General features: G+C 48.0%; 2 protein-coding genes across 7 annotated transcripts in view; one reads left to right on the forward strand and one right to left on the reverse strand.

Annotated features, from left to right (window-relative positions):
- Nucleotides 1-23,871, reverse strand: part of LOC146773073 (uncharacterized) — a 682,875-nt gene that overhangs the window by 456,932 nt on the left and 202,072 nt on the right. The window lies entirely within an intron of this gene.
- Nucleotides 21,653-23,871, forward strand: part of PARD6A (par-6 family cell polarity regulator alpha) — a 283,775-nt gene continuing 281,556 nt past the window's right edge. Inside the window, exon 1 of one of the 2 annotated variants that reach the window (XM_085638323.1) lies at nucleotides 21,653-21,974. In XM_085638323.1, the coding sequence (XP_085494449.1) occupies nucleotides 21,900-21,974 (75 nt within the window). In that variant the 5' untranslated portion in view covers nucleotides 21,653-21,899. The remainder of the gene's footprint in view (nucleotides 21,975-23,871) is intronic. The other variant, XM_085638322.1, reaches the window with a different exon arrangement.

The following is a 23,871-nucleotide window of genomic DNA, read 5'->3' on the forward strand; positions in this document are numbered from 1 at the left end:
AGAAGATTATCGGGAGGATGGTTTTGAATCTGATATTAGAGTGGATTGAAGATAACAAGATCCTGTCCCCTTTCCAAGCTGGTTTTCGAAAACTAACTAGTACAGTGGACCAGGTTTTTCGTTTTGTCCAACTACACTGGAAGGTAGTCACCCTGGGAAAAGGCAGTCTCTATGTCGCTTTTTTGGACTTATGAGCTGCCTTTGACCTGGTGCCCTGCCTGCGGCTGTGGGCAGTGCTTGAAAAGCTAGGGCTCCCTGTAGAAATCTTGACCCTGGTAATGAGGCTACATGAGTCTAATTTTGCCAAAATTCAGTGGGGAGGCCCTGGTGATGTTACTTCTGAGTTCCCGGTAGAGCGTGGTGTGCGTCATGGTTGTACCATGGCCCCCACGCTATTTTCATTATATATTAACGGGATAGTAGAATGCATGCTTAGCGTTAATACAGATGCCCCTAAGCTGGCTGGAGTTACTACTCCGATATTGATGTTTGCGGATGATACGCTTATCGTATCAAAAACACCGAGTGGTCTGCAAAGAGCTTTGCTAGTGTTTGAAGACTTTTGTCTTGGTCACGGTTTGGAGGTAAACGTGGCCAAAACTAAACTCATGGTTTTTAACCCTCATTTAAGCTATAGAGGGAAAAAGTTTTTTATGAATGGGCAATCGTTAGAATTGGTTACCAATTTAGTCTACCTAGGTATGCATGGAACAAAAGATAATACATGGAGCAAGCACATAGAGATGGCCGCCTTGAAATTTAGACAAATATCGGGAGCCCTATCTAGTGAGCATAAAAAATCTTTTACCAAACCAATAAAACCAGTGCTCCAAGTTTATGAGGCCAAGGCCCTAAGTTTTGTGTTGTATGGGGCTGAGCTATGGGGTTTTGACCAGCTAACTTCTCTAACGGTAGCTGAAAACAAATTTTTTCGTAGTATAACTGGTCTCCCACAGAGTACACCTTTGGTACCTTTGAGATACAATTTAAGCAGGAAGGCCATTATGGACATAGCTAAACTTCGTCCGGTTCTATACTGGCGGAGGCTTTGGACCACTCCGGAGCTCTCCCTATACGCCAAAGGTCTTATGGATGTTATAAAATCTGATGTGTTCCATAAGATTGGGTGGTTGAGGAACCTCCGTGAGACCTTGCTAGAACTGGGTTTGGAGGGGCTGTGGAGTGATCCAGCGGCTGCTCTGTTCCCTTCAAAGAGATCTTTGAGAATGACATATTGGGAACGTGTTGAACATCAAGTATTGAGTAGAGCAAATGGCTTCGGGATGACCGGATGGTATCTGGAGGCAAAAATTACACCCGCTCTAGAACCCTACTGGGACTTGATCGCCAAACCTGGAGACAGGAAACTCTATTTTCAACTTAGAGCTGGTTCCCTACCACTTAGGTCTCTCACAGGCAGGTGGTCTAGTGTATGTGAGGAAACATGTCCTGCTTGTGGCCTGCAAGCAGAATCAATCGCCCACTTTGTTTGTCTGCCCTGCATTTGCTACCCCAAGACGCGTCTGGTTATCCCCAATGTGTAAAACTCTAGGTACCAGGAGTAGTGCTGTTGCATTAAGAATCTTACGCACAAGCACTTTACCTATCATCTCTATAGCTCTAGCTAAATATTTGGGCTGAGCATGGTTTTTAAGGAATAAAGCCTTTAAGTAACCACTGGAAGCACTCATACGAAACTATACAAACGCTGGGACGTGGGTTTTTCCTCCTGTATCATGATATGATCCTTGTTTAATCGATATCCTTTTCTTTTTACTTCTAGATCTAGTTTTTTTTTATACTTAGATTTTAACTCCGTAGTCTTCTGACTTGTTTAATGCTTTTTTAAACTTTTTAAAGTATTTATTGATGGATTTCAAGTATTTTAATGGGCACTAGATGCCATATTTTGTTTTTTGTTTGTGTCTTTTATGATCTTTTAAAATCGAATAAAGACTATGATGATGATAATTCGATTTGGTGGGACTCCTATGACGGAATCGGAAGTCAGGCATTGTAAGTGAAATGTTATCTTGGTGAGGTGCGATTCGTTTTACACTGGGTGAGGTGGAAGCTCAGGAAAGTGTATGACGTATTGGATTCTTGGCACTGATTGACCCAACCTTGGTATATGGACTTTTGCTTCTTGAGCACACATTTAGGCTACTGGCAATAACTACATCTGACGCATTACATGCATGCGATTTGTTACTTTGTTTTGCAAATTGTGCAATCTCTAATTTCTGAAAAATGTAACATCATATAAAAAAGTTTTGTTTTAGTTATATATAACGCTGTTTGGGCACACGAATGCTTATGTTATGTTTTATCAACAGGCTATTGCCCCTGACGAAGGGACTCTAAGTCCCGAAATGCATTGGGCGGAAGGCAAAGAAACATCACAACTGAATGAATTGATTGTATAGCATTTGTTATGTAGTAATCATCTACAGTACGAACATTCTATATGATTGTGATGAAAACGTTGCATTAAATGTTGAAATGTAAAATAAATATTCTAGATTTACAATTGCAGAAATAAGATTTATCTACGAACCATTGAAGTATAACACTATCGTTGTGCATGCTTGAGTCCTGGTTCTTACACCTGGCCACTCTTTTGATTTCCTATACATGCAAGGCAAGCATATGGCAAGCATAGCACACAAATGAGGTGAATTTGATAGATCAAAAAATTTAAAAAGTTTTTGAAAACTTGGTGTGCAAAATCTCCTCTACAACATGCAGTCTAGAACTGCCATCTTGGCTGTGAAGTGCACCCACTTCCCAGCCCCTGAACCTTCCCTTGGCATCATGTAAGCCACCCCTATGGTAGAGTGCGTTGTATGTGTAAGGTAGGACATGCTCTGATGTGTGTAGCATTTCCTGGTAGTGAATTACACCCAATTTCGTTTTTCACTACTGTAAGGCTACCTGTTATCCATAGGCCAGAATGGGAGGTTTGGCTATTACATTCTATAGTCCTAACTGACCCATAGAACATGGTAGAAAAACGAATTTAGGATGCCTGAGCTCAGAATATTAAAATACATATTTTAGTGAAATTTATTTTTATATTCTGTGTTTGAAAATACCACTTTTAGAAAGTAGGTATTTTCTTGCCTAAGCCTTCCAGTGTGCTCTGCTGTTATTTGTATTGGCTGTCTGGGTTTGGAGTGACAGGGCTGGGGAATTACAGGAGACAGGGTGAGGTGTCCCAGTGGTGAATAGTGAGATCTGTATCTAGATGGGTGGGAGGAGTTGCACCTGGGACCTGAATAGGGCTGTGCCTTCCCTCCACAATGCTGGCTCCACCTCCTATGGTGCGTCTGATGTCTCTGCCCTGCACCCTGAAAGGAAAGAAGCAGCCTGGTAAACAAAGTGCTCCAGGACTGAGCAGAACTGGTTCTGGCTGGGTTCAGTGACTTGTGACTGTTTAGAACAAAGACTTTTGGGGTATAAATATCTGTTCTGAAACCCCTACATTTGGTATTGCCCCTGGATCTCAAGACCAACCTCTGTCCGTGGAACTGAAGAAAGGTGCAGGAGAGGACTGTCCTGGTGTTGTGTGCTGTTCCCTGGATTGGCCTGCAGTAGTTTCCATTGGCCTGGAAAAAGGAGGGAAAAGGAGCTGTAAGAGAACTTTTTAATCTTGAACCTGCAATCACCCAAGGGCTAGAGAGAGAGCTAGCCCCCTGACTGAAGTCTCAGGACCAATAGACTTCATTTCGTCGCTAAAACCTCAAAATTATCGCTAAAGCCTAAAAATCATCGCTACAACTACAGAGCGTAAAGGAAATCATCGCATCGCTGCCGCTGAAGGCTCGCTGGCCTGATCATCGCCCCGCACGTTTGCGGCCAGAAAATCATCGCTACAGCTGCTGAGCGTAAAGAAAATTGTTGCATCACTGCCGCTGAAGGCTCGCTGGCCTGATCATCGCCCCGCACAGTTGCGGCCCGAAAATCATCGCTACAGCTGTTGGGCGTCTGGAAAATTGTCTCATCCCTACCGCTGAAGGCTCGCTGGCCTGATCATCGTCCCGCACGTTTGCAGCCAGAAAATCATCGCTACAGCTGCTGAGCGTAAGGAAAATCGTCGTTAACCCCCGTTAGCGAGCGGCCGTGACCAAAGCGTGAGGAAAAACATCACTAACCCGCCGGAGCGACATTTCTTGTGGATTATTTGACAACATCTCAAAACTGTGAGTAAAAAGGGTCGCAGAGACCATTGCCCTGAACTGAGCTTTACCTTCCCCATTGGAAGCATTTTGCAGCATCCAGAGAGAACTATTTTTTTGTACAGTATTGTGGTTTCCTCGTTATTTGGTCTTGTGATAAGCCACTATATATAGATAACTATTTTTTTATAACTACCTGTGTTGTGTCCCTTTGTAGTGTTCCTCACTGTCTTTGCTGTGTATGATCATCAACGCTTTACACACTGCCTCTGAGATTAGCCTAACTGCTCGTGCTACGTTACCACAGGGTGGAACAGGGGTTGTCAAGGGGGTGCAGCCCTTCAATCTGACTTAGAAAGAAGGGTCCCTGCTTGGACAGTGGCCATCCACTGCCAACCAGAGACACCCATTTCTAACACTGAGCATGGCTTACTGAACTGCAGATGCTCTCCTCCCACAACAACGTCTGCAAAGCAGAACAAGCAATGCACTAGAAATGAGAAAGTAGACTTCTGTTTGAAGGTTATACAATCCTGCACAGCACATTGAAACTAGAGTTTCTCCCAAGGAAGAATTAAGAAGCTGATGGATGTGTCAGAAACAGATGTTAGGACTTTATATCATATTACAACATTAAAGATAAGTAGGGGAAATTACCCAGAGTACAACCCCCAAATATGGCATAAGCTTTACCCCGTAGGTTCTCCAGGGAACGAAAAGAAATAGGAAGCCAAACCCTTGGTTAGGGAAGTCCATTAACAAATAAGAGTCCACAGTACAGAGGACCAAATTCATGTGCAATGGCTGCCATCACTGGAGTGGATTTATTCTTCTTTATGATGCTGAGCCCTCACCCAGACAGAGGTGGCATGTGTTAGTGGTCTCAGGCAAGTTTGGGTTCAACCTCAACATTGAGGCAGTACTTATAGAGTTGTGGCTCACACTATGGCTTTGTCTTTACCTTAGGGCTCTAGGGAAAGTGAGAGATATGGGTTAAAACACCTTTCTGATAACAGTAAAAACAACAAAAGGGTGAAACGAATGTACCCTGTAGCTCAGGCCAACATATTTCAGCCCTTATATATTTGCCCACTACAGGTCTAGAGCTTTCATTTGAACCCCAAAAAAATATCTTTCATCTGGATTCCAATAACAGCATTGACCCCTGGAGACTGCATTGCATGCGGCAACAGAGGAAACAGGTCCCCTTTCTCCACAGCGGCTGTTAGAGAGCCGGGGATAGTCTCCCATGCTCAGGATGAATACCCCGATGATGTTTGGGACGAAGACGCGCGGTGATCGAAGCCGGTGCGTGTGATCTCACTGACGCAATCAGCGCGACCGGGAGGTGAGCGAAGCTCTGGGGCACACTATACTGGCCAGCTGGGGTGATCCTGGGGTTCCATACAAGCAGTGTCTCGCCCTGGGAGGAAAATTGGGCAGATTTGCTTGAAGGTGACCGTAAAATGTCACCCGGAGCGAGGTTTTCAGTGCTTACCTCAGGGTCTCCACAGCGCAATAGTCTAGCAATGGGACTGTTTTCCCACTTAGTCCTGCTACAGCCTCACCCTCTCCGAAAGAATTGCATGGGGCAACAGTGGAGTGTCCTACAACCCTGGACCCACACATTCTGTCGGCCTGACCTTAAGATGGCGGTCCTGGCCGGATCCCTGGAAGCCTTGGTGCTGAGTGCTTAGCAACCCAACAGCAAGTCTTTGTCTGTTTTTTTCTTCTGGCATGCGGGGCCTCCGAGGTCAGAAGGACAATTGTGCTATTAACTGGACCATTTCCCACCGCATCCCCTATCCCACCTATAAGGGCGATCCGAATAGTGAAACGGATAGCGCTTCCCAGCAACTCTAGGATGGGTGCTGCCAATCAATCTATGACGATACCCCCCATGCTGAAATCTTGAACGCTGTATTTACCGTGGAGACTGAACAACATGGCCTTTGCTGGGTGGAGCTGTTTAGGCAGCTATAGAGGAGTTTGGCTCTGGGTCACCCCCTCTGTCGTCACCTAGCCAGCCGGTCATTGGACATAGCTTTTCCTCGTCTCCCCGTTATGTTTCCTTCCCTCAGCAGCCAACATTGTTTTTTGCCCATGTTTTGCTATGCTCTTGTAACGGATGTAATTTGTAACTTGTAACTTAATGTTACTCATTTAAAGCGCTCTCATATCTCCGGGTCTAGCCAGCGCTATATAAAACTTTTCAAATAAATAAAATATGCAAACTATGGATATTGTCGTGGAAAACCATGCCAATCTGGTGTTTTCCATCCTATCTCAAAACCCAGAAAACTCACTCGAATTTTGTACTTAAATACAATGTGATAAAAAAATAATTGCTACTCTCATTAATATACAGTGTTCGAAGTGGGCGGGATCGGAAGGGCATGGCGTGCCCCTACTTCTTAAATTCAATCCATTCCGTACCTCTACTTCTTTGTTTAAAATATGTGTCCCAGGACGGCTGAAATAGCCTACAGATAAGGTTCGGCGTGCGGGGGCAGGTGAGCAAAGAAGGAAAAGGACTCTGGCTTTTCCTTCATGCCCAGAGAAGACAAGGACAGTGTCCACTTCTGCTTTGCCGCGGTCAGCTGCCTCTTATTCCCTCTCTTTCTGTCTCGCTCCTCCTCACTTACTGAAAACCACAAGCCCTCTATTTCCTCTGCTCATTTATTTGTTCCCCTGTGAAATGGATCCAAAAAAGCAAAACACTTTTGCTAGAAAGGTAATCTTTTTCTGACATTTTTCTATTCCAAAGTGCAGGCTCTGGATGGAGAGAAATAAAAGGTTAAAAATCTGAAAAATAAATAAATAAAGCAAGACGAAGTTTTCGCAAAGTGGCCAGATTGGTTTTCTTCTTCTCACCTAAACACATTAGCGCCACTTTCCAGTTTGCCAGTGAAGCGCTACTTTCGTTTTCTCGTCTTTCTTTGAACAACATTGTTTTCCCCAGGTGGGGAAGTGCACCATTCCTGGGGGGTGCTACAGTTCCTGGTTAATGTGTTCAGGGGTGTGGTCTTTTTAAACCACACTGCTCACGCTCTGTAAGGATAGAAGCAATGGGCATTAAAACGGGTCCCTTCTGGGCCCTGTAGTCACGTCCATAACTTTTCAGACAAAATCACTAATTGATTTATGAATAATGAGTATATAAAAGCATTAAGGTAAACATGTTGTTCCTGCTTACATTGCACATGCTTTACTTAATTTTGCATTCCATTGAGTGTTTGCTTTTCCAGGATATTGTTACTTTCTTTTTACGCAGCATATTGCTCTTGTCTAGTGCGTAATTTGAATTCAGTCGCTTCCAGGTGTTTATACCGGGGCACAATTTGGTTGTAGTTGAAGGCAGTGCGAGTTTCTCTCAGTGGGGCAGTATGGTGTTCGGTGGGAGGGTGGAGGATGTGGCACTATGGTCAGAGCTGCCGAATTTGGAACTGGGGAACCAGGTTCAGCCTTCATGACCAGCCTCCCAGACCACTCTCTTGAGAGAGCTCATTCCCATGCTAGACCTTAGAAGACCCGCAAGACTTTAGATGCCCAGGTGTCTTAGAACCAGCAGGTGGACCCTAACAGTGGCAAGTGTGGGTTAACCTTGAAGGCCTGTCCACCACAATCCATACTGAAGTTCACCTTCAGTCTTGTCGGCAGGCCTACGAAGTAGCACATCCTAGAGCAACAGTGACCCTGTCACTGAGGTCACAGGACCTTTGAGCAGGGCGGCTCTACGGCGGTGCGATCGCACCGGGCGCTGACTTCGGGTGGGGCCATCATGTTTGCAAGTATATTAAGGTTTTAAATGCACTTGCTGCATCCTCCTGGCCTCCAGACATTTTCGGCAACAATAAAAATGCCATGATAACTCCGGTGATTAATGTTCTTCTAGAGACAGATCAGAGTATTGTCTAGTGGAAGTTTTGACTCGTGGAAAGGTAGCGCAGAGGCTTAATGTGCCTGCTGCAAAGGACATGTAACATTCAGATCACAAAGTGCATACAATGTAAATAGGTTTGTGGGTTACTGCTTTTGTCAGAGATCCTTTTGTTACTTGCAGATTATAAGTTAAAATTCTAACATAGAACAGTGAGCTATTAACTGTCATCTAAGAGCTGCATGCAAACTGCAAGGTATAAATTAGAGCGTTATGTTTTTCCCCCCAGTCTCTGATTATCCTAATGTTGCAGAAAAAGGGTTCATTTGGATAGAAATCAACTCTGGTTATTAAAGAGAACCCCCAACCATGGTATTATGTTTTAAATTCTGAGTTTGTGTTTTTCTAGACCAATCACTATTAAACTATACGGCCTACTAGTATGGTTGTCATGTGACTGCTACACCTTGCAGTCTTTAGTCTTATGTAACACTTTCTATACAGTGATTTACACAAGTATAATTGATTGTCTCTAAGTAATGTGTTTAATGTGAAGTGCTCTGACACCTTACATTGGTATCAGTGGTGCTGTAAATCAAACTAAATGAATGTGTGAGAGTGTGTGGTTATGGAGACTTGAGGGGCATTGTTAAAGGGTAGTAGTGAGGGAATCCGTGGCGGAGGTGGTCATTGGGGGGCACCAACAAACATTGGTTTAGCACTGGCAGCAGCCAGTGCTAAAGCCGGCCCTGCTCTTGAGGCCAGTCTGTATCACCCATTGGTACCTCCATTGGCCTTGTTTCAGCAGTAGTAGCTGCAATTTACCAGGGATCGACAATGCAGGATTTGCATGCACACCAAACTAAGGGGCATATGTACAAGCCCCTATCGCCACCACAACAGAACTTTTTCCGATGTTGTGGTGGCGATAGGGGCTTCCCCTTATTTACAAGGCACTTAATGTGGCTTAAAGCTGCCTTGTAAATATGGCCCCCTTTCACGCAATGGTTAACGTGAAAGGGGTGGGCAGTGGGTGTTGCGGTGGGCGTTCCACCGCAACACCCATTGATTTTGACGCTGCCCCCTATGTACAAGGGCAGCGCATAGGAGGCAGCGCCAAAATGAAGACCAAGGAAAACCTGGTCTTAACTTGGCGAAACGAGGAGAAATACTTTATTTCTCCTTGTTTTTGTTTTTTCCATGTGTGCTGCACACATGGAAAAAAAAATGCCATGGATTTTTTATGTACAGGAAGGTTCCCCCTTCCTGTACATAAAGAATCTGTTAAAAAAAAAAAAGCAATTTTGTGACTTTCATGTGTGCCTCATGAAGCAGCACACATAAAAGTCACAAAATGGCATTTAGGATTGTTTATGTGCTGGAAGTGACACCTTCCTACACATAAACAATCCTCCCCTGTACGCAGACACCCTTGCCCTATGGTGCAAGGGTGCTTGCGTTGGTGCTACACTGTTAAGTGTAGTGCCAGCGCAGGGGGAAACCCAAGGTGCACCATATCGTTGTAAATATGGTGCAGCCTTGCGTTTCTGAAATGGCGGAGTGAGGTGTTAAGCTATGACGGCTAACCCCCTCACTCCGCCACTTCACTTGTACATATCCCCCTGTAGGAAGGTGGAATCTGACTATATGGTTGCCCCCAACTTTTTGCCTGGTATTTGGATGGTTTTTGACTAGTCTGGCTGGGATCCTGCTATCCAGGACCCCAGCCTATCTGCTTTCTCCCTAAAACTGATGTGAGTACCCTAGGTACAACCCAATTGGATACTGAGGATACCCTGTCAGCCCTTGGAGATGGTACCCTAGGTACCCAGGGCATGGGTCCCCCAGAGGCCTACCAGGGCTGCAGCACTTATTGTGCCACCCTGCATACACCGCCTGGAACTGGTTCAGGGGCATCCTGCCCCTCGCCCAGGTGGGAAACACACAAAGGGGAGAGGGTGTAGCCACCCTTTCCTGCCTCAACTCTCATTGGTGGGCTCTGATCTGGACCCTCCCCTAATCTCTTGGATAAAGGTGAATACTGTGTCCCCAGAGCCTCAGATTAATCTTGGACTTCACAGACCTGACCCAGCTGACTGAAGAAATCTCCCTGCTTGGCAGGCACCTGAAACACTGCAAGTGACCCGGTTGGAACTTCGCTGCTCCTTCGGACATCGACGACTCCTCTCAACCTTGAGGTGGGTTTCCTAGCATCCCAGAGGCCAGTAAGTGTGCCCAGCACGTCTGAGCACCGTGGACCTCGTGGGTGTCGAGATCCCCAGGACACCAGCCACCTCTTGCATAGCACACGACCCTGACCAGTGGGGAAGTTGTGCTTTGGCCCAATATTGAGCCAACCTCTCAGCAGCAACTGTGCCAAAGATCAGCGCCCTAGCTCACTCCGGTGGACCGTGGGCACCCTTTTACGCACTCCAAATTGCTGCCTCCCGCGGTCCCTTGTCTCTCGACTTGTGGGCCCTAGCGGAGGTCAATCTTTACTTTTAAGAGTTCCCCTGGTTGCTCCAGGCCTGCTCTACAGTCTCCTTGAAGGAGACCTCGTTTAGACCTCGTGGGTCTGCACCAGTAGCTGATTTGTTCATCTTGCGTGGGTTGCGGTTGCCAAGGCTTAGTGGATCCAATCCGGACACTAACACCGCAGCGACCCTCATCCTTTGTGGGACAGTCGCCCTCCAGAAGCTGGCCTTCCTTGAAGCCTCCCGGAGCCCGTGGCTGCAGATCCAAGCTACACCTTTTCCACTTGAAGCACCCGACATTGAAGGGCTCTTTTCCTTGAGCTCCCTGGTCACTGTGCCGTGACCCAGACTCTGTCCCCTCTGCTTTCAGGTTCTCCTCTACAAGATCTACAACTTCATTCTTCACGGCATCATCAACGCTTTTGGGTAGCAGCAGTTTTGTACATTTTCCCATTGAAAATCAGTCTGCGACCCGACATCGAAAACGACCTATGCACCCGGCTTCCCTGGGGCAGGTAACAGTGGTACCCCGGTACTCTCGTGGTAGTGGGCTCCTCAAAGGCTTAACTCTAAGCTCCTAACTTTGAACTCCTGCTAGAAGTGTCTTTAATCTGTTTAAATCAAACCGCGACATTCTCCATAGGCTTTAATAGAGATCCCGATAGCAGCTATTTCCACTGCACGCGCCTCCCGTGGGTCCCCTTCCTCATCACCTGGGGTGGATTCTCAAGGGGCCAGCGATCCTAAATGCCCTAGGCATTGTCTGTAGAATTGTCGTGGTTCTTATACCACTTTTTTAATATATGGTTTGGTCCCCCCCTGGGGCCCTGTGATTCCAGTGCTATTTATTGTATCTATAAATGCTTGTTTGAATTGTAACTTTACCTCTAGCCTCATAAAGAGACTTGTGGGATTCTGTTTAGAATAAATACATATATTTTATATATATATACCTGTGTGGACTACTCTTTCATTTGGTCATTCAAGAGGTTATCTATGGTAAAACAATAAGCTTAACACTCCTTCAATACTTAGCCTGAAGGCTGCTCTCCACAGCTACCACTAGGATAGCTTTCTTTAAAGGTTGTCTTTTAAACCTATCACCTTAAGAGTCGAATTGGACTGGTGCAAGGTGGCCACTATAACTAGTGACCAGCATATGCCAGGCCAACTTCTCACACCCCCTAAGTTTGCAAATTTCACAGTCTGTCTGCTTCATGCACAAGCACTTTTAACGTGCTGCCTGCTTTGGGGGCATTGGAATTATGCAGCAATGGAGAACAAAATAATGCCGCAGCGTTGAGTAAATTAAGCAGGAAAAAAAAGGCTGCAGCGTAATGCAATATATTTACTGATACTTTATTATTTTGACATTTTTACACATGCTAACAGTCTCTGGGAAAATGTTGCCTCAAAAGTGGACGGCCCCTTGCAACGGTTGACTGATCACCTCACTCACTGCTGCATTTGTATGTTACACTGGTACTACTTTGCAGCAACATGTCACATTTTTTAGTAACTTTTGATCCGTTTCAGCTAAAAACAAATTATTAGTTAAAATTGTCAGATTATGCAGCAGATGATGTATTATGTGACAAATATGGCAGAGCTATAATTATATAGAAAACATTTGCAAACTAGGATATTTAGCCATTTATGTTTGAACTGCTCTTGTGGAAAAAAAGGGAGAAGTGCTGATGACAGAAACGCCATGGCTTGGTGACAAATAGCTTGAGCTTTCACTTTTAAGCATATGTGGGACATTCTGTGATTGAAAACATATCCCACTTTGTGAATGTATTTTAATGTAAATAACTCATATTAAGCTTTCAATAATCATGTGTATCCATTGGTTGAATTAAATAACATAATAAGCTGTAACCGGTCAGTAAAATGTCAAACAAATACAAAAAATCGGGATGTTTTGCGCATTCTGGCCACACCTCTGACTCCGCCCACTGATCCAGTCCTCGGGTTATTCCGGCCCTCTGATTCTCCGCCCACAGTTCCCCTACTTTTCCCCCCACTTCGACCACTGTTATTATACCAAAACCAGACAGGTGAGAGGCGATAATGTTGTTTCTTGTGATGAGGAGAAAAGGCCTGCCTGGTCAAGAGGACGCGATGAGTGCCGCTGCCCGCGTCCCACGCAGGGGGACATCAGCAGGGCAGCTCTCTAGTGGCCACCCGTCGGAGCCTCCCCCCCCCCCCCCCCCCCGTTCCATCTCTCTCGAGAGGCCAAGGCTTGGGGAGGGGAGGCCCCAATGGGCATTGCTGGGGGAGGCGGGCTACTGGGCTGGGCCAGGCCCTATTTATGCCTCCCGCCCCCGTAGATCGCCCTCTGCTTCCTGTTACGCTCCTGGCCGCGCGAGTCATGGTCTCTCCTTGCTACCTTCCCGCCGTTCGTCACGTCGGGTGTCGCCCCAGCGCTGGGTCCTCCTCGCTGCCCTGCACACCGGCTTTTCACGCCGTGCCTTTTGTTTTCGGGGAGTGTAGTTTCTTTGGGCAGCAGAGTTTAAAGAGTTGGTCGGTTTTGTGGATGGCGGCAGGAGCCGTTTTCGCGGGCTGGGCGGAGGGCGAACCGTGTGGCGGGAGAGCCTGGTTCGAGTCCAGTCGCTAGGAGTGGCGGCTCGGTGTCCGATCTTGGCTAATTGTGGGGACGCGCTACGATCGGAGGCACTGTGACATTGTTGTTAAGGTCTGATCACTGTGAATGGCTGTTTATTGGCAGAGCGCGTTGACGTATTGTACCGTAGCCACTGTGAATGCGGAGCGAAGTGGGGCGCCCCGTTGTCGTCGGGTCGAGTTCGCGCTACATAGATATGTAAGGGTTGACTACTGTAACTGTTGAGCCGATGTCTCCGGTTTCCTGTGCGTAGCCCTCCGGTTTCTTTGGTTCCGGTGTTCGGGGCTTGGCAGCGAGCGGGGGTCTCGGCAACGGCGCAACACTGATGGTTGCAGTAAGGGTATTTTGCAGTGGCCCGTTGTTTTGCAGGAGTAAACCTTCAGCTACATCTGAATTTGCTTCGGCCGTGCTTGGCGGGGTCGGGGGGGACTGCTGACCGCGAGTCGGGCCTCGGCGGCACTCCTGCTGCCTCTCCGGGGGAGTGGGCGCGGGGCTCGGCGTGTGCCCCCATCGACGGCACAGCCGCCTTTGGGGCAACAGATCAGGGTTACTAACGTTTAGGCTTTTGGTGCGTGCCGGGGCGGTTCGGCAGAGTCGCGCTTTATATATGGCGATCAGACCCGTGGATAAATCGGGGAGGGGATGTGGCGCTTCGGCTAGCCTGCCGACTTTGGGGCTGAGTGCCGGAGTTCGAGTCTCGGGTCGCTTCCGCTTCCTGTGATTCTGGGGTGGGTAGCTTGGTCTCTCCGTGCCTGATGGTGTAGTGTAAATACGGTGCTCGTGTGAAGCGCTCCGCTGCCTTCGGGTCGAGTTCGCGCTATATAAATATGCAACAATTTTCAGCCGTTAAGCGCATATAATACCTGCTTTCGCCACGTGTCGCTGTGCCGCCACGCCACCCGGAACCCCCCCCCCCACAGCGCGTCAGAGTTGGAAGCCACCTGGGCCCCCCGCGGATCGCGGGTGGTGCACGCCGGTGGTGCACACGAGATCTGTCGCCGCCCCCCCCCTCCGGTGGCCGCAATGCGGAGCGGGTGTGAGGGGGGCATGCATGGGGCGGCGTGCTCAGGAGTGCGTGGCCGTGGGGGATGAGGAGGAGAGCGGGGCAAAGTGTGAGGCGATTTAACCTAGGAACGGGATGCGGTTGAGAGAGATAACGTTCCTGCCCAGGAGGTCACGTCTGTTCGCGGGTGATTTGCCTCTGGGGAGGCCTCACGCTGGCCGCGCGTCAGGCAGCACCGGATGCTGCGTTTCTTTCATCGGCAAGTACCAGGCCTTAATAAAGGTCAAGACAACTCGTGTGATTCATTATCTTCCTGGTGAGAGATCAGGAATTGGTATAGTGGAGGTTTTGACTTCGGTGTAGTTAGTGCAGAGGGTAATATGCCTGCTGCAAAGAACGTGTGCCAAGTAGATTGCAGAGTGCGTATGATGTAAATAGGTCAGCAGGTTACTGTGTTCAAAAGAGCCATCCTTTTGTTACTTGCAATGTATATCTTAAAGCCCTAATAGTCAACAGTGAACTACGAACGCTCATCCAAGAGCTGCATACACACCGCTAAGCATACATTATTAGAACATTGATTAATGTTGCTAAGAGGGTTAATTTGGCTAGAAATCGACTGCGCTTGTGCTTCTCCATACCAAGCAGCCTTAAACTATACTGCCTGGCAGTAGGGATGACATGAGTCTCCTACACTTTGAGTCCTTTGGCTCAGGTAACATTTCCTATACACAGATTCACATGCATATGATTGATTGGCTCGGCGGGTTTTGTGTGGGATGCAAAGTTCTCGGACACCCTATACTGGTAGGAGTGGCGCTATATAACTAATTCAATGCATCTGAGAGTGTGGTTACGGAAACTTGGTCAACTGTTAAAGGGGGCTAGGGAGAGAATCTGTGGGGGAGGCGGCATTGGGGGGGGGGGGCGCCAACAACATTCTTGCACAGGGCGCCACCATCGCCAAGGCCGGCATCGCCGTGTACCGCGAGAGTGCGTGAGTTCTACAACACTTTTAGGGCGTGCCGAATTACATACAACTAAGTATAATTTTCTAGTGATACCCAATGAAACTGGTTTATCGGGCAGAAAATAACAGAGTTCAAACTTTAGCTACTGAAAATTATGCTTCCATGCACAACTAGCTAGTGCATGGCCCATTACGATATGATGGGGAAGAACCAGGCCCGAAGCCTCAGCGCCTTATCAATATGCAGTGATTCTGGGAAAATCATTTATTCTCCCCGTGCCTAATAAGAAAGGAGTGTGTCCTTGGTGTAGCGTTAGTTGGTGCGCAGGTAAAGCGCGCAAGCACTCGATACCTTCTGGTTGTGCAGCACTACCATAAACTGGAAAATATATATGGTACCAAATAGTCTAGCAGGAGGGTGTGTTGCAGACATATTAGGGTAAGTTGCAGCTCACTAGCTACTTTTTTTTTTTTTTTTAAACAAGAGAAGCTGTTTTACATAGTGTGGACGTCAGTGATCTGGCTTTGTCATTCGAAGTCTGCAGCGGGCGCTTCACCTATTTCGGATATTTGGGGTCCGTAACAAGATAGCACTCACACATAGTTTCAGCATGAGCACCCCCCCTGTGCCAGCCGGTTAGTTGATAGCCCTAGCCTGGACTGACACAGCTAGATCTCTACAGCAGCCGCCTGTGTCTCCAAAATACCGTAAAATAAGTTCTGTGTGACACCATAGGTGTTTGGCGGCAGTATTGTATTTTCGGTGACTTTCTGTGCTGGCCGGAATAGGCGGGGGTAGCGAGCTTGGTTCTTACTAGATCAAAGTTGGAGACGGGTGGTGTCAGGGAGGGCCTTGACACACTAAGCTAAGTGTGAGTGTGTGGTCCTTGGTGCATGGCACCACCTCTTATTGTTCAGCTCCGGCGCTGGGGACAGGCTTCCAGTTAGCACTGTCGGTCTAATTTTAGAGTGTACCACTACAGCATGCATTGAGGAATTCAATCTCATTAAGATTGATATTGCCTGCTGCCCAGGCCGTTCCATTAGCGGTGGGAGTATGGAATAGTCTTTACTGTCGGGCCTTTAACGCTGCAGCGGGCCTACTAACAGCTGGTATAGCCCGCTGCGGCGGGCTATAAGGCTGTAATATGTTTTCCTTTGTGGAAGGGTTTTATTGGAAACATTCTGAATGAGACAAGTATTGGTATAGAGACATGTTGTTAGTTGCAGGTACAGGAAACTGGCTACTTTTACTACCACTTCCTCGAACATAACAGCTTGCCAAAACAGCATGGTTTTCAGAGTCTGATGTAAGATATATAGGCATGGTTGTCCAAACATCATGCTCATATTGGTCCCTGTAATGTAATTCTTATTGCAGCCCACACGCTGGTGGAACTACAATCCATGCAAGCAACCTATGGGGCAGTTTCCCAAGCTCGAGTTGAGTTAGTGGTCTCTCTTAACTTGACGGATGTTTCATTCCTGAAAGCCCTGAACCAGAGGCCACCATCACTATTCACACTATTGTCCCCAAGCTTTCCTTCGATTCCTGGCTTCATGTTGAAAATGCATGGCTTTATATTTCAAAGGTACTCTTTTGCGGGCCACTCGCCATTTTACAAGGAAGTGGGCCCAGGCTGATGGTGATTAAGATAGTCACATGTGATCAAATATTGGTTAAAGGTTTGGATTTGGAATACCGATGTTATTGGTGTGAGTTCCACCCTTGAGTCAAGAGGTGCTGCTGTCTTTCATCTTTGCCTTGCTACTCGAAAACAGCTGGTGTAAGGTTTTCTTTCAAATCACAGTCATAGTAGCAGCTTAGTCTATACAGAAAAGTCAGCAGCTTGAGCTGTTTTGAGACAAGCTGAGGGCCTGGGTTTGTGGGTCATACATAACATCTTGAAGGTATTTATTTATATTTATTTTATGACGGTGACAGATGCTATCACAGTTGTTTGATAGGCACCAGGGCCAGATGACATTTAAGGGCATTGTGTTCTGGGAACTAAGGATCGGGTCCATTTTAGTAAGCACAAGGAGCGGTAAAAATTTGGTCGCTCATAAGATGCCCTGTGTTGGGTGAATGATATCTGAGAGCTGTACTCCTTCGAAAAGGACATTGCCAAATAGGCAAGCCAATGGCACATCAAGTGGTCATGGTGTAAAATCCCGAAAAGCAGGGGATTTTAATACAACCTTTGGGCCCCTCTACCAGGACAACTATAAACTAACCGAAGAGGAAGATGCTCTAAGGGGTACCCCCAGCCTAGAAATAGTGCCTATCAAAGGATGGACTGAAACAGCCTTACAACTAAAAGCCCTATGTTTGGGAATGGGCATTAGGGCAGTAAATGGGAGATCCAACTCAGATAGACATGAGTCAAACACTTATAATATTGGCTACCGTGCCAGCCATATTGATTATCAATAAATCTGGAAGTGTGGCATGCCCTCATTTACATGGTAATAATTGAGAGAGCAGAGAGCGTCCATATCTCTTGAAATTTGCACTTCAACTTTCTAATAATGGAAAGGGCTTAGCCCTTTCGCTGCCAGGCCTTTTCCCCCTCCTGTGCCTGGCGCTTCCCCCGTGGGTGGGTGTCATGACGAGATGGTCTCGTCATGGGCACAGCGCGACTGTGCTCCATGACGAGACCATCTCGTCATGGGCACAGAAGAGGTTAACACCTTCTGAAATGAGCATGACCAGAGATGTGCTGCTTTCCAATGACATTTGACAGGTTAAATGGGCAAAGCTAGTGGAAAAGCCAGATGTATTGTCATCAATTAAGGTAGACGTGACCCAGGTATTAGCAAGATAGAGGCACTGCCAACTATGAAGATGTAAACGAAATCATAACTGGGGCTCACAACAAATTATTTGATAAAATAAGAAGTTTCTTTTTCAAGCCACTGTGTCGGTGCCACAAATTACCTATAGCACAGCAACACCGGTATATCAAGGACTGTAGGCAAACCTATAAACTCCTTGCAGCAGCAATAAAGTCTAAAATCTAGCTTCTATTCAACAAGCAAGGAAATTGTATACATTGTCCCAGTGGAGAGCAGGAAAAGATTGGATGAACAGCGAGACTAGTATTAGCAGGCTGTAGGAGGGTGAGATTGTCTCAACGAATCATTTGCCAATAATGCTGTCACTAGCTAAGGTTGTGGCATTAACATTCAGAGACAGTGACATGAAGCAGCCAGGGACAGTGAGCATAGGTTTCCGTGTGCTGGGTGAGAGTACATAGACAGAGGCTGTTGCCCCCTTACTGTCTGATGTTCACAGCTTTTAATTGCCCATCCCATCATCGGATACCCGTGATGTCAGCTGGTGTTTATAATCGTAGGGAAGGTAGTTAACTCACACGTTACCTTCATCTTGCGTTATTGTGATGTAGCTGTTGGAAACACACTTCTAAGCCAGAATGGACCCTAATTTGGCACAATTGAAAAACCACAATAGGATTTCATGTCCATAAACGCCTATTTCACCAATGCCTGGTTACCCATGCCATATTTTCCAGTCCTGAGAAACAGATTTAGGTGTGGCCCTCCTTCGCTCAGTCCTTCCTTGTAGCCTAGGGAGTTGGAACGTTCACAAATTATGGCCCGGAGCTGATAGATATGTATCCCTCAGAAGTCAGTCAGTCATATTGGCTTTATCCAGAGCATGGCAAAAGGCGTCCATATAAGCAGCCAGTTTTAAATATTTTGCCCTGCCTAGAAACCATGCATACCTCGAAGCAGCAGCATAGGGAGTTGGAACGTTCACAAATTTTGGCCCCGAGCTGAAAGATATGTATCCCTCAGAAGCAAATTCTCACCTTTTAGGCAGTCAGTCATATTGGCTTTATCCGGAGCATGGCAAAAGGCGTCCATATAAGCAGCCAGCTTTAAATATTTTGCCCTGCCTAGAAACCATTCATACCTCGAAGCAGCAGCATTTCGGGAACCACAAACACTATTAATACATCTCCTGTTTAGACAAAGTGGAAAATGAAATCTTCTTCGTGCTAGGAAAGAAACGCCGCTTTCCGAAAATTCAGCCACCTTTTCCGGCAGAGAACATATTCTTCCATTGTTTACAAAATTATGTTCAAGGAATGAAGGGTATGATGGACTGAAGAATTTTAAGAAGAAAAAAAAATAAAAATAAAAAGCTACGGTCCAGTTCTGGCTCTATAATGTAGGTTTTAGATCTTCACACAATTACGTCTGGAAGATCTGCAGTTACATCTCAAAGTAAGTTAGGAACACATCATTCACGTATAAGCCGAACAACTCCTAGGAGGCATATTTGGGCTGCAAAGTAGCAGGAGTACCACTGGCATTCCCAGTATTAACATAGTGAGGCATTCATGCTCTGGTTCCCCCCTGGGTCACGCTGTCCTGTCTGCTCGCTGGTATGCGGGCAGAACTTTGGGAGGGCTAGGCTTCGCATAGGGTGCTGACTATCGGAAGGTGATGGTCATACTCCGACTAGGGCTGGACTCAGATAACTGAGGTAAGAGGAAGTAGAGCAGGTTTGTCAACTCTTACCTCCACCCGCGGGCACTTCCTGGCAGGAGTGGCTTGTCATAGGTATTGTTCTTCAGCCATGCAAAGGTAACATTGGACCAACGCCTAATTTTAGGTTTCGGGTCACTTCAGTCAAAATCCACGGGGAGCTTTGATAGAATGGGGGCACTTGCCTGAGGGGGCATGCCGGCTCCGGGCCTGCATGGGCTAAGACTGGTTTGGCTGGACCTGGGGAAGCCCGGTTATCAGTTGCAAATTATTGCCGTTATTTACGGGTTACAGAACAGGATCCATAATTTAGCACACTAAAGCTAGCTCGCAGGGGCAGGGCACCTATAACAGCGAAGGGAGGAAGGGGGGGCTCTGGCAGCGACGGGAGCCTCCCCAGAGCTGTGGCGGAGTTACAGGGCGATCTGGAGGTAGAAGGGTACAGTAAGGGTAACTCTGCGACAGTCGGTACAGTAAGGGTACCCCTGTCCGGCACAGTAAGGGTGCCCGAGCCAAGGTCCGGGAGCCGAAGGAGGTTCTGGGAAGACCGCGACGGCGCCCCGTTAGTCCTTCGGGCGGTTGGGGGGCCTGACCAACCGGGGGTGTGCCATAACACGCCCCGCCCCCGTCAAAAGGGGCGGGAGTATTACACAGATCACGTGATCCAAAGGAGGATCTGAAAAATGTGCCGCACTGCCGGGCATCGACCCACCGTGCGTGCTGGCTCGCAAGGCGGGCGGAGCAGCGAGGGGCTGCTTGCCCTGGATCGTCCGTAAGATAACCCACTCTATCGTCATACTTATGTTGTATGAAATAAACCTGCAGCAGTTCTTCACCCATAACTAATGTGTCAGTGTAATCATTGGGTGATGTCTGTGCATACGTGTTGAGTGGAGCGGATGACGGTGTGGTCACTATGGAGTGCTGTCAACACTACAGTAGCAATTTAAGAGTGTGAAGAGCTGGTGTGCACTCCTACCTCCCTGGATTCGCATCTCCATTTTATCAGCACGAATACAAAGAGGAATTTCTCTTTCCTTGAACCCCTTACCATATCACATGGAGGGAAACTCGTTACAGAGGTATACGCCAAACCTCCTGACCTCACCGAAACTCTAAGGCTCTGGCCTTGGCACCCTCTTTTCAACTTTGAGAGGGGCCATCTTTCTGTCTCGGTGGCCTTTTATAACGTCTCAGGGATTTCGGGGCTTGTGTAAAAAAATAATCAACCACATGGACTCAAACACACTGAGTTGTCCAGCTTTGTACTCGTAGCTTTCAATACACTAGAGAAGGAGACAGACATTTATTCCCACCGGGACACCTGGGTACATTGGGCTTGTGCCCCATTGAGACTTTGTAACAATAAAGCAGAACTTCTGAAACGAAACTGCTACAAATAAGTGTGTGGTTGTAGCGCGGTATAGAATCGCTGATATTATAGTTGTAAGTGCCCTAAACTGTAACGTCCTGGTATTCTGTGAAGTTACAGCAGCAATCAATTTGCTGTGTGCTACTTATTGTATTATGTTGGGTCTCGGCACCTACCCCCTTGATTGCCTAACTTCGCCACCCCGGAGAACCAACCGCCCAAATGTGTCGGCCTAGTTATCCAATCGGAGTGCCTAGTATTAGTGGGGTTGGGGCACCTCCGCTGTGACACTCCTTGCCCCACACATGGACTTCTCTACTCCACTCATAGACAGGAAGGGGAACAACAAGCCCCTGGCATCAACCTCTGCCCTCGAGCCTGACAGAATACTTCCTCACTTCCGGCACGTCCTTATTATGCGGCTCAACTAGTCTACTTGCCTCGGCTTACAGATGCATGCCCTGCACTTCCTGTGAGGGGAGCTGCTGCGCTTCCTTCTGCTGACAGAGAACGTCTCCTCCTTTGCCAATAGAGACGGTCTTCACTCTTTGCTCCTCCCCAACGCTCATGGGGGCATCCACTCCCTGCAAAGATGGTCTCAACCCCTCCCTCCACAGAGAAGGATTCCCATCTTCACCTCTTCCCTTGCGCAGATGGTTTACCCCTCGACGGACAGCGGAATCCATGCCTAGGCTGTCCAGGTAACGTCACCGGCTGCGTACCTGTGACGTACTGCTATGGCTCCACCCCTTGAGCTGTGCTGGTGACGTCAGGGTCGGGGAGCACTTCGAGCCCCCGCCCCCTCTCCCTCCCGGGAGCAGCGGGCTGTGCGGGGCTAGGAGCGGGCGGAGCAGCTCGGCAGCCGGGCACAGCCCGTCATGGCCAGGGCCACCCGCAGCGCCCCAAGCAGTAGCCGCGGACCGGGGGAGCCAAGCATCGAGGTCAAGAGCAAGGTAAGAGCCACGGACCCATGTATCCGGGGACACCCCCACCAAGAGGCAGATCAGTCCATTACAGAGGCAGGTCCATGCATAGAGCCCGGGCCGAACACACAGGTCAATAGCAAGGTGAGGGCGGGAGCGCGGGCAGTACCATGGACAGCAGCGGCTTGAACAGGACAGGTACAGCTGCTGCTTCGATGCACACATGGAGGGAGGGAGCCTGGGGTGAGCAGCTAGGTGAGATGTGGGAACACCTCGGGGAGGGAAGGAAGCCTCTATAATTCAGCACCGCACGGTGTACCCAAGGATCCTGGAGCAAGAACGGGTATGCAGGGGAGGCGCATGGGAATTGTTAAGAGTCTTGGCTCACTCGGATCCTGGCGCAGGCACTTTGATAGGGACAGACAGCCTGCAGCACCCGCGCCGCAGTATAGACAGAGCCGCGAAGACCGGTGACGCTGGAGGGGACCATCACAGAAAGGGTATAACCTAAAATATTGATGTAACTCCATGCAGAGATCCATAACGCCTCCTCTTAGAAGTCCATGCTGTCCTCCACTAAACGCCCAGGCTACTCCCGCTCATTGAGTCTCCTTTTAACTCAGGTACTCCCCCCCCTATACACATCCATACAGCCCTTACCAAGCATTCATAAATCCCACATCCTTCCATGCAGCCCTCTCTCAACCATGCAGCCCCCATTCATCCACAAGGCCTGTTCACCATATACCTATATAAATGGATTCCCAAACCACCCTTGTAACCTCACCTTTGGCGCACCTCGCTCTCTTCCTCATGGAAAAACAGTATCCATCAATATCCCTCACCCAGCTATCGAAACCACTTAAACCTACACTGAGCCTCCTCCAGTCAGTCATTCACCCAGACCCTCCAGCCATTAGCCCGGACCCCTCTGGCCCTTCACTGCCGCCCCTCCAGTCCTTTACTCGACCAGCTAACAAGACCCTCCAACCATTCCACCCCTAACTCTTTACCTAGCCACTTACATCCACTAACCATTCACCTAAAATCTCCAATCATCCACCATGACCCATTCTCCATCCTTTAGGCATGGCCTAACATCTCCCCAGCCAACTAACAATGAACTCGCACCATGTCTAACTATCAGCCTTATCTCCCATGTCTATCTATCAGCCTTCTCTCCCATGTCTAACTATCAGCCTTCTCTCCTATGTTTATCTATCAGCCTTCTCTCCCATGTCTAACTATCAGCCTTCTCTCCCATGTCTATCTGCTCAGCCCTCAACCATCTTCCCAGCACCATCCATGCACGCAGCCCCCTGCCATCCACTCCCACCAACCCATCGACAGTCAACAATCCACTTTGAAGGGGGAGATTCGCACGCTGCTGTGGGATGGCAGGGCCCCCAGAATAGCACAGCGAAAATTGACGAAAAGCTGGTACGACGAGGGCATAGCACTCCCTGATTTACAGCATTACTACTGGGCGGCGCAATTGGTAACCGTCAATCATTGGATATATCATCCCCCGGATGATCCAGCATATGCCCTTGATTGGTGCCAAACTGACCGCTCAGGATATCTGGGGGCCCTCTACACTACTGGTAGGAAAAACAGGAGGAAATTTTTTGGCACTACCCAACATACATTGGAAATTTGGCATACAGTTACTTGCCGGCTGGGGTGGACGGGCGTCCTCTCGAAGGCCACGCTATTGTGGGTTACCCGAAAGCTAGGTATGCTGTGCTATCAGCCTGGATTCAATAAATGGGACCTCATCAGAATATCGGCGGTGAAGGACCTGGTTAAGAAGGGTGCAATACTCACCTTTGGTGACCTCCAGAACCAATACCATTTGGCACAAGGTGAAATGTACAGGTATCTACAGATCAGACATGCGATCCAGTCAGCGTTTCCTTCTCTCAAA

Source organism: Triturus cristatus, chromosome 12 (assembly GCF_964204655.1).
Source record: "Triturus cristatus chromosome 12, aTriCri1.1, whole genome shotgun sequence".
Lineage (NCBI taxonomy): Eukaryota > Metazoa > Chordata > Amphibia > Caudata > Salamandridae > Triturus > Triturus cristatus.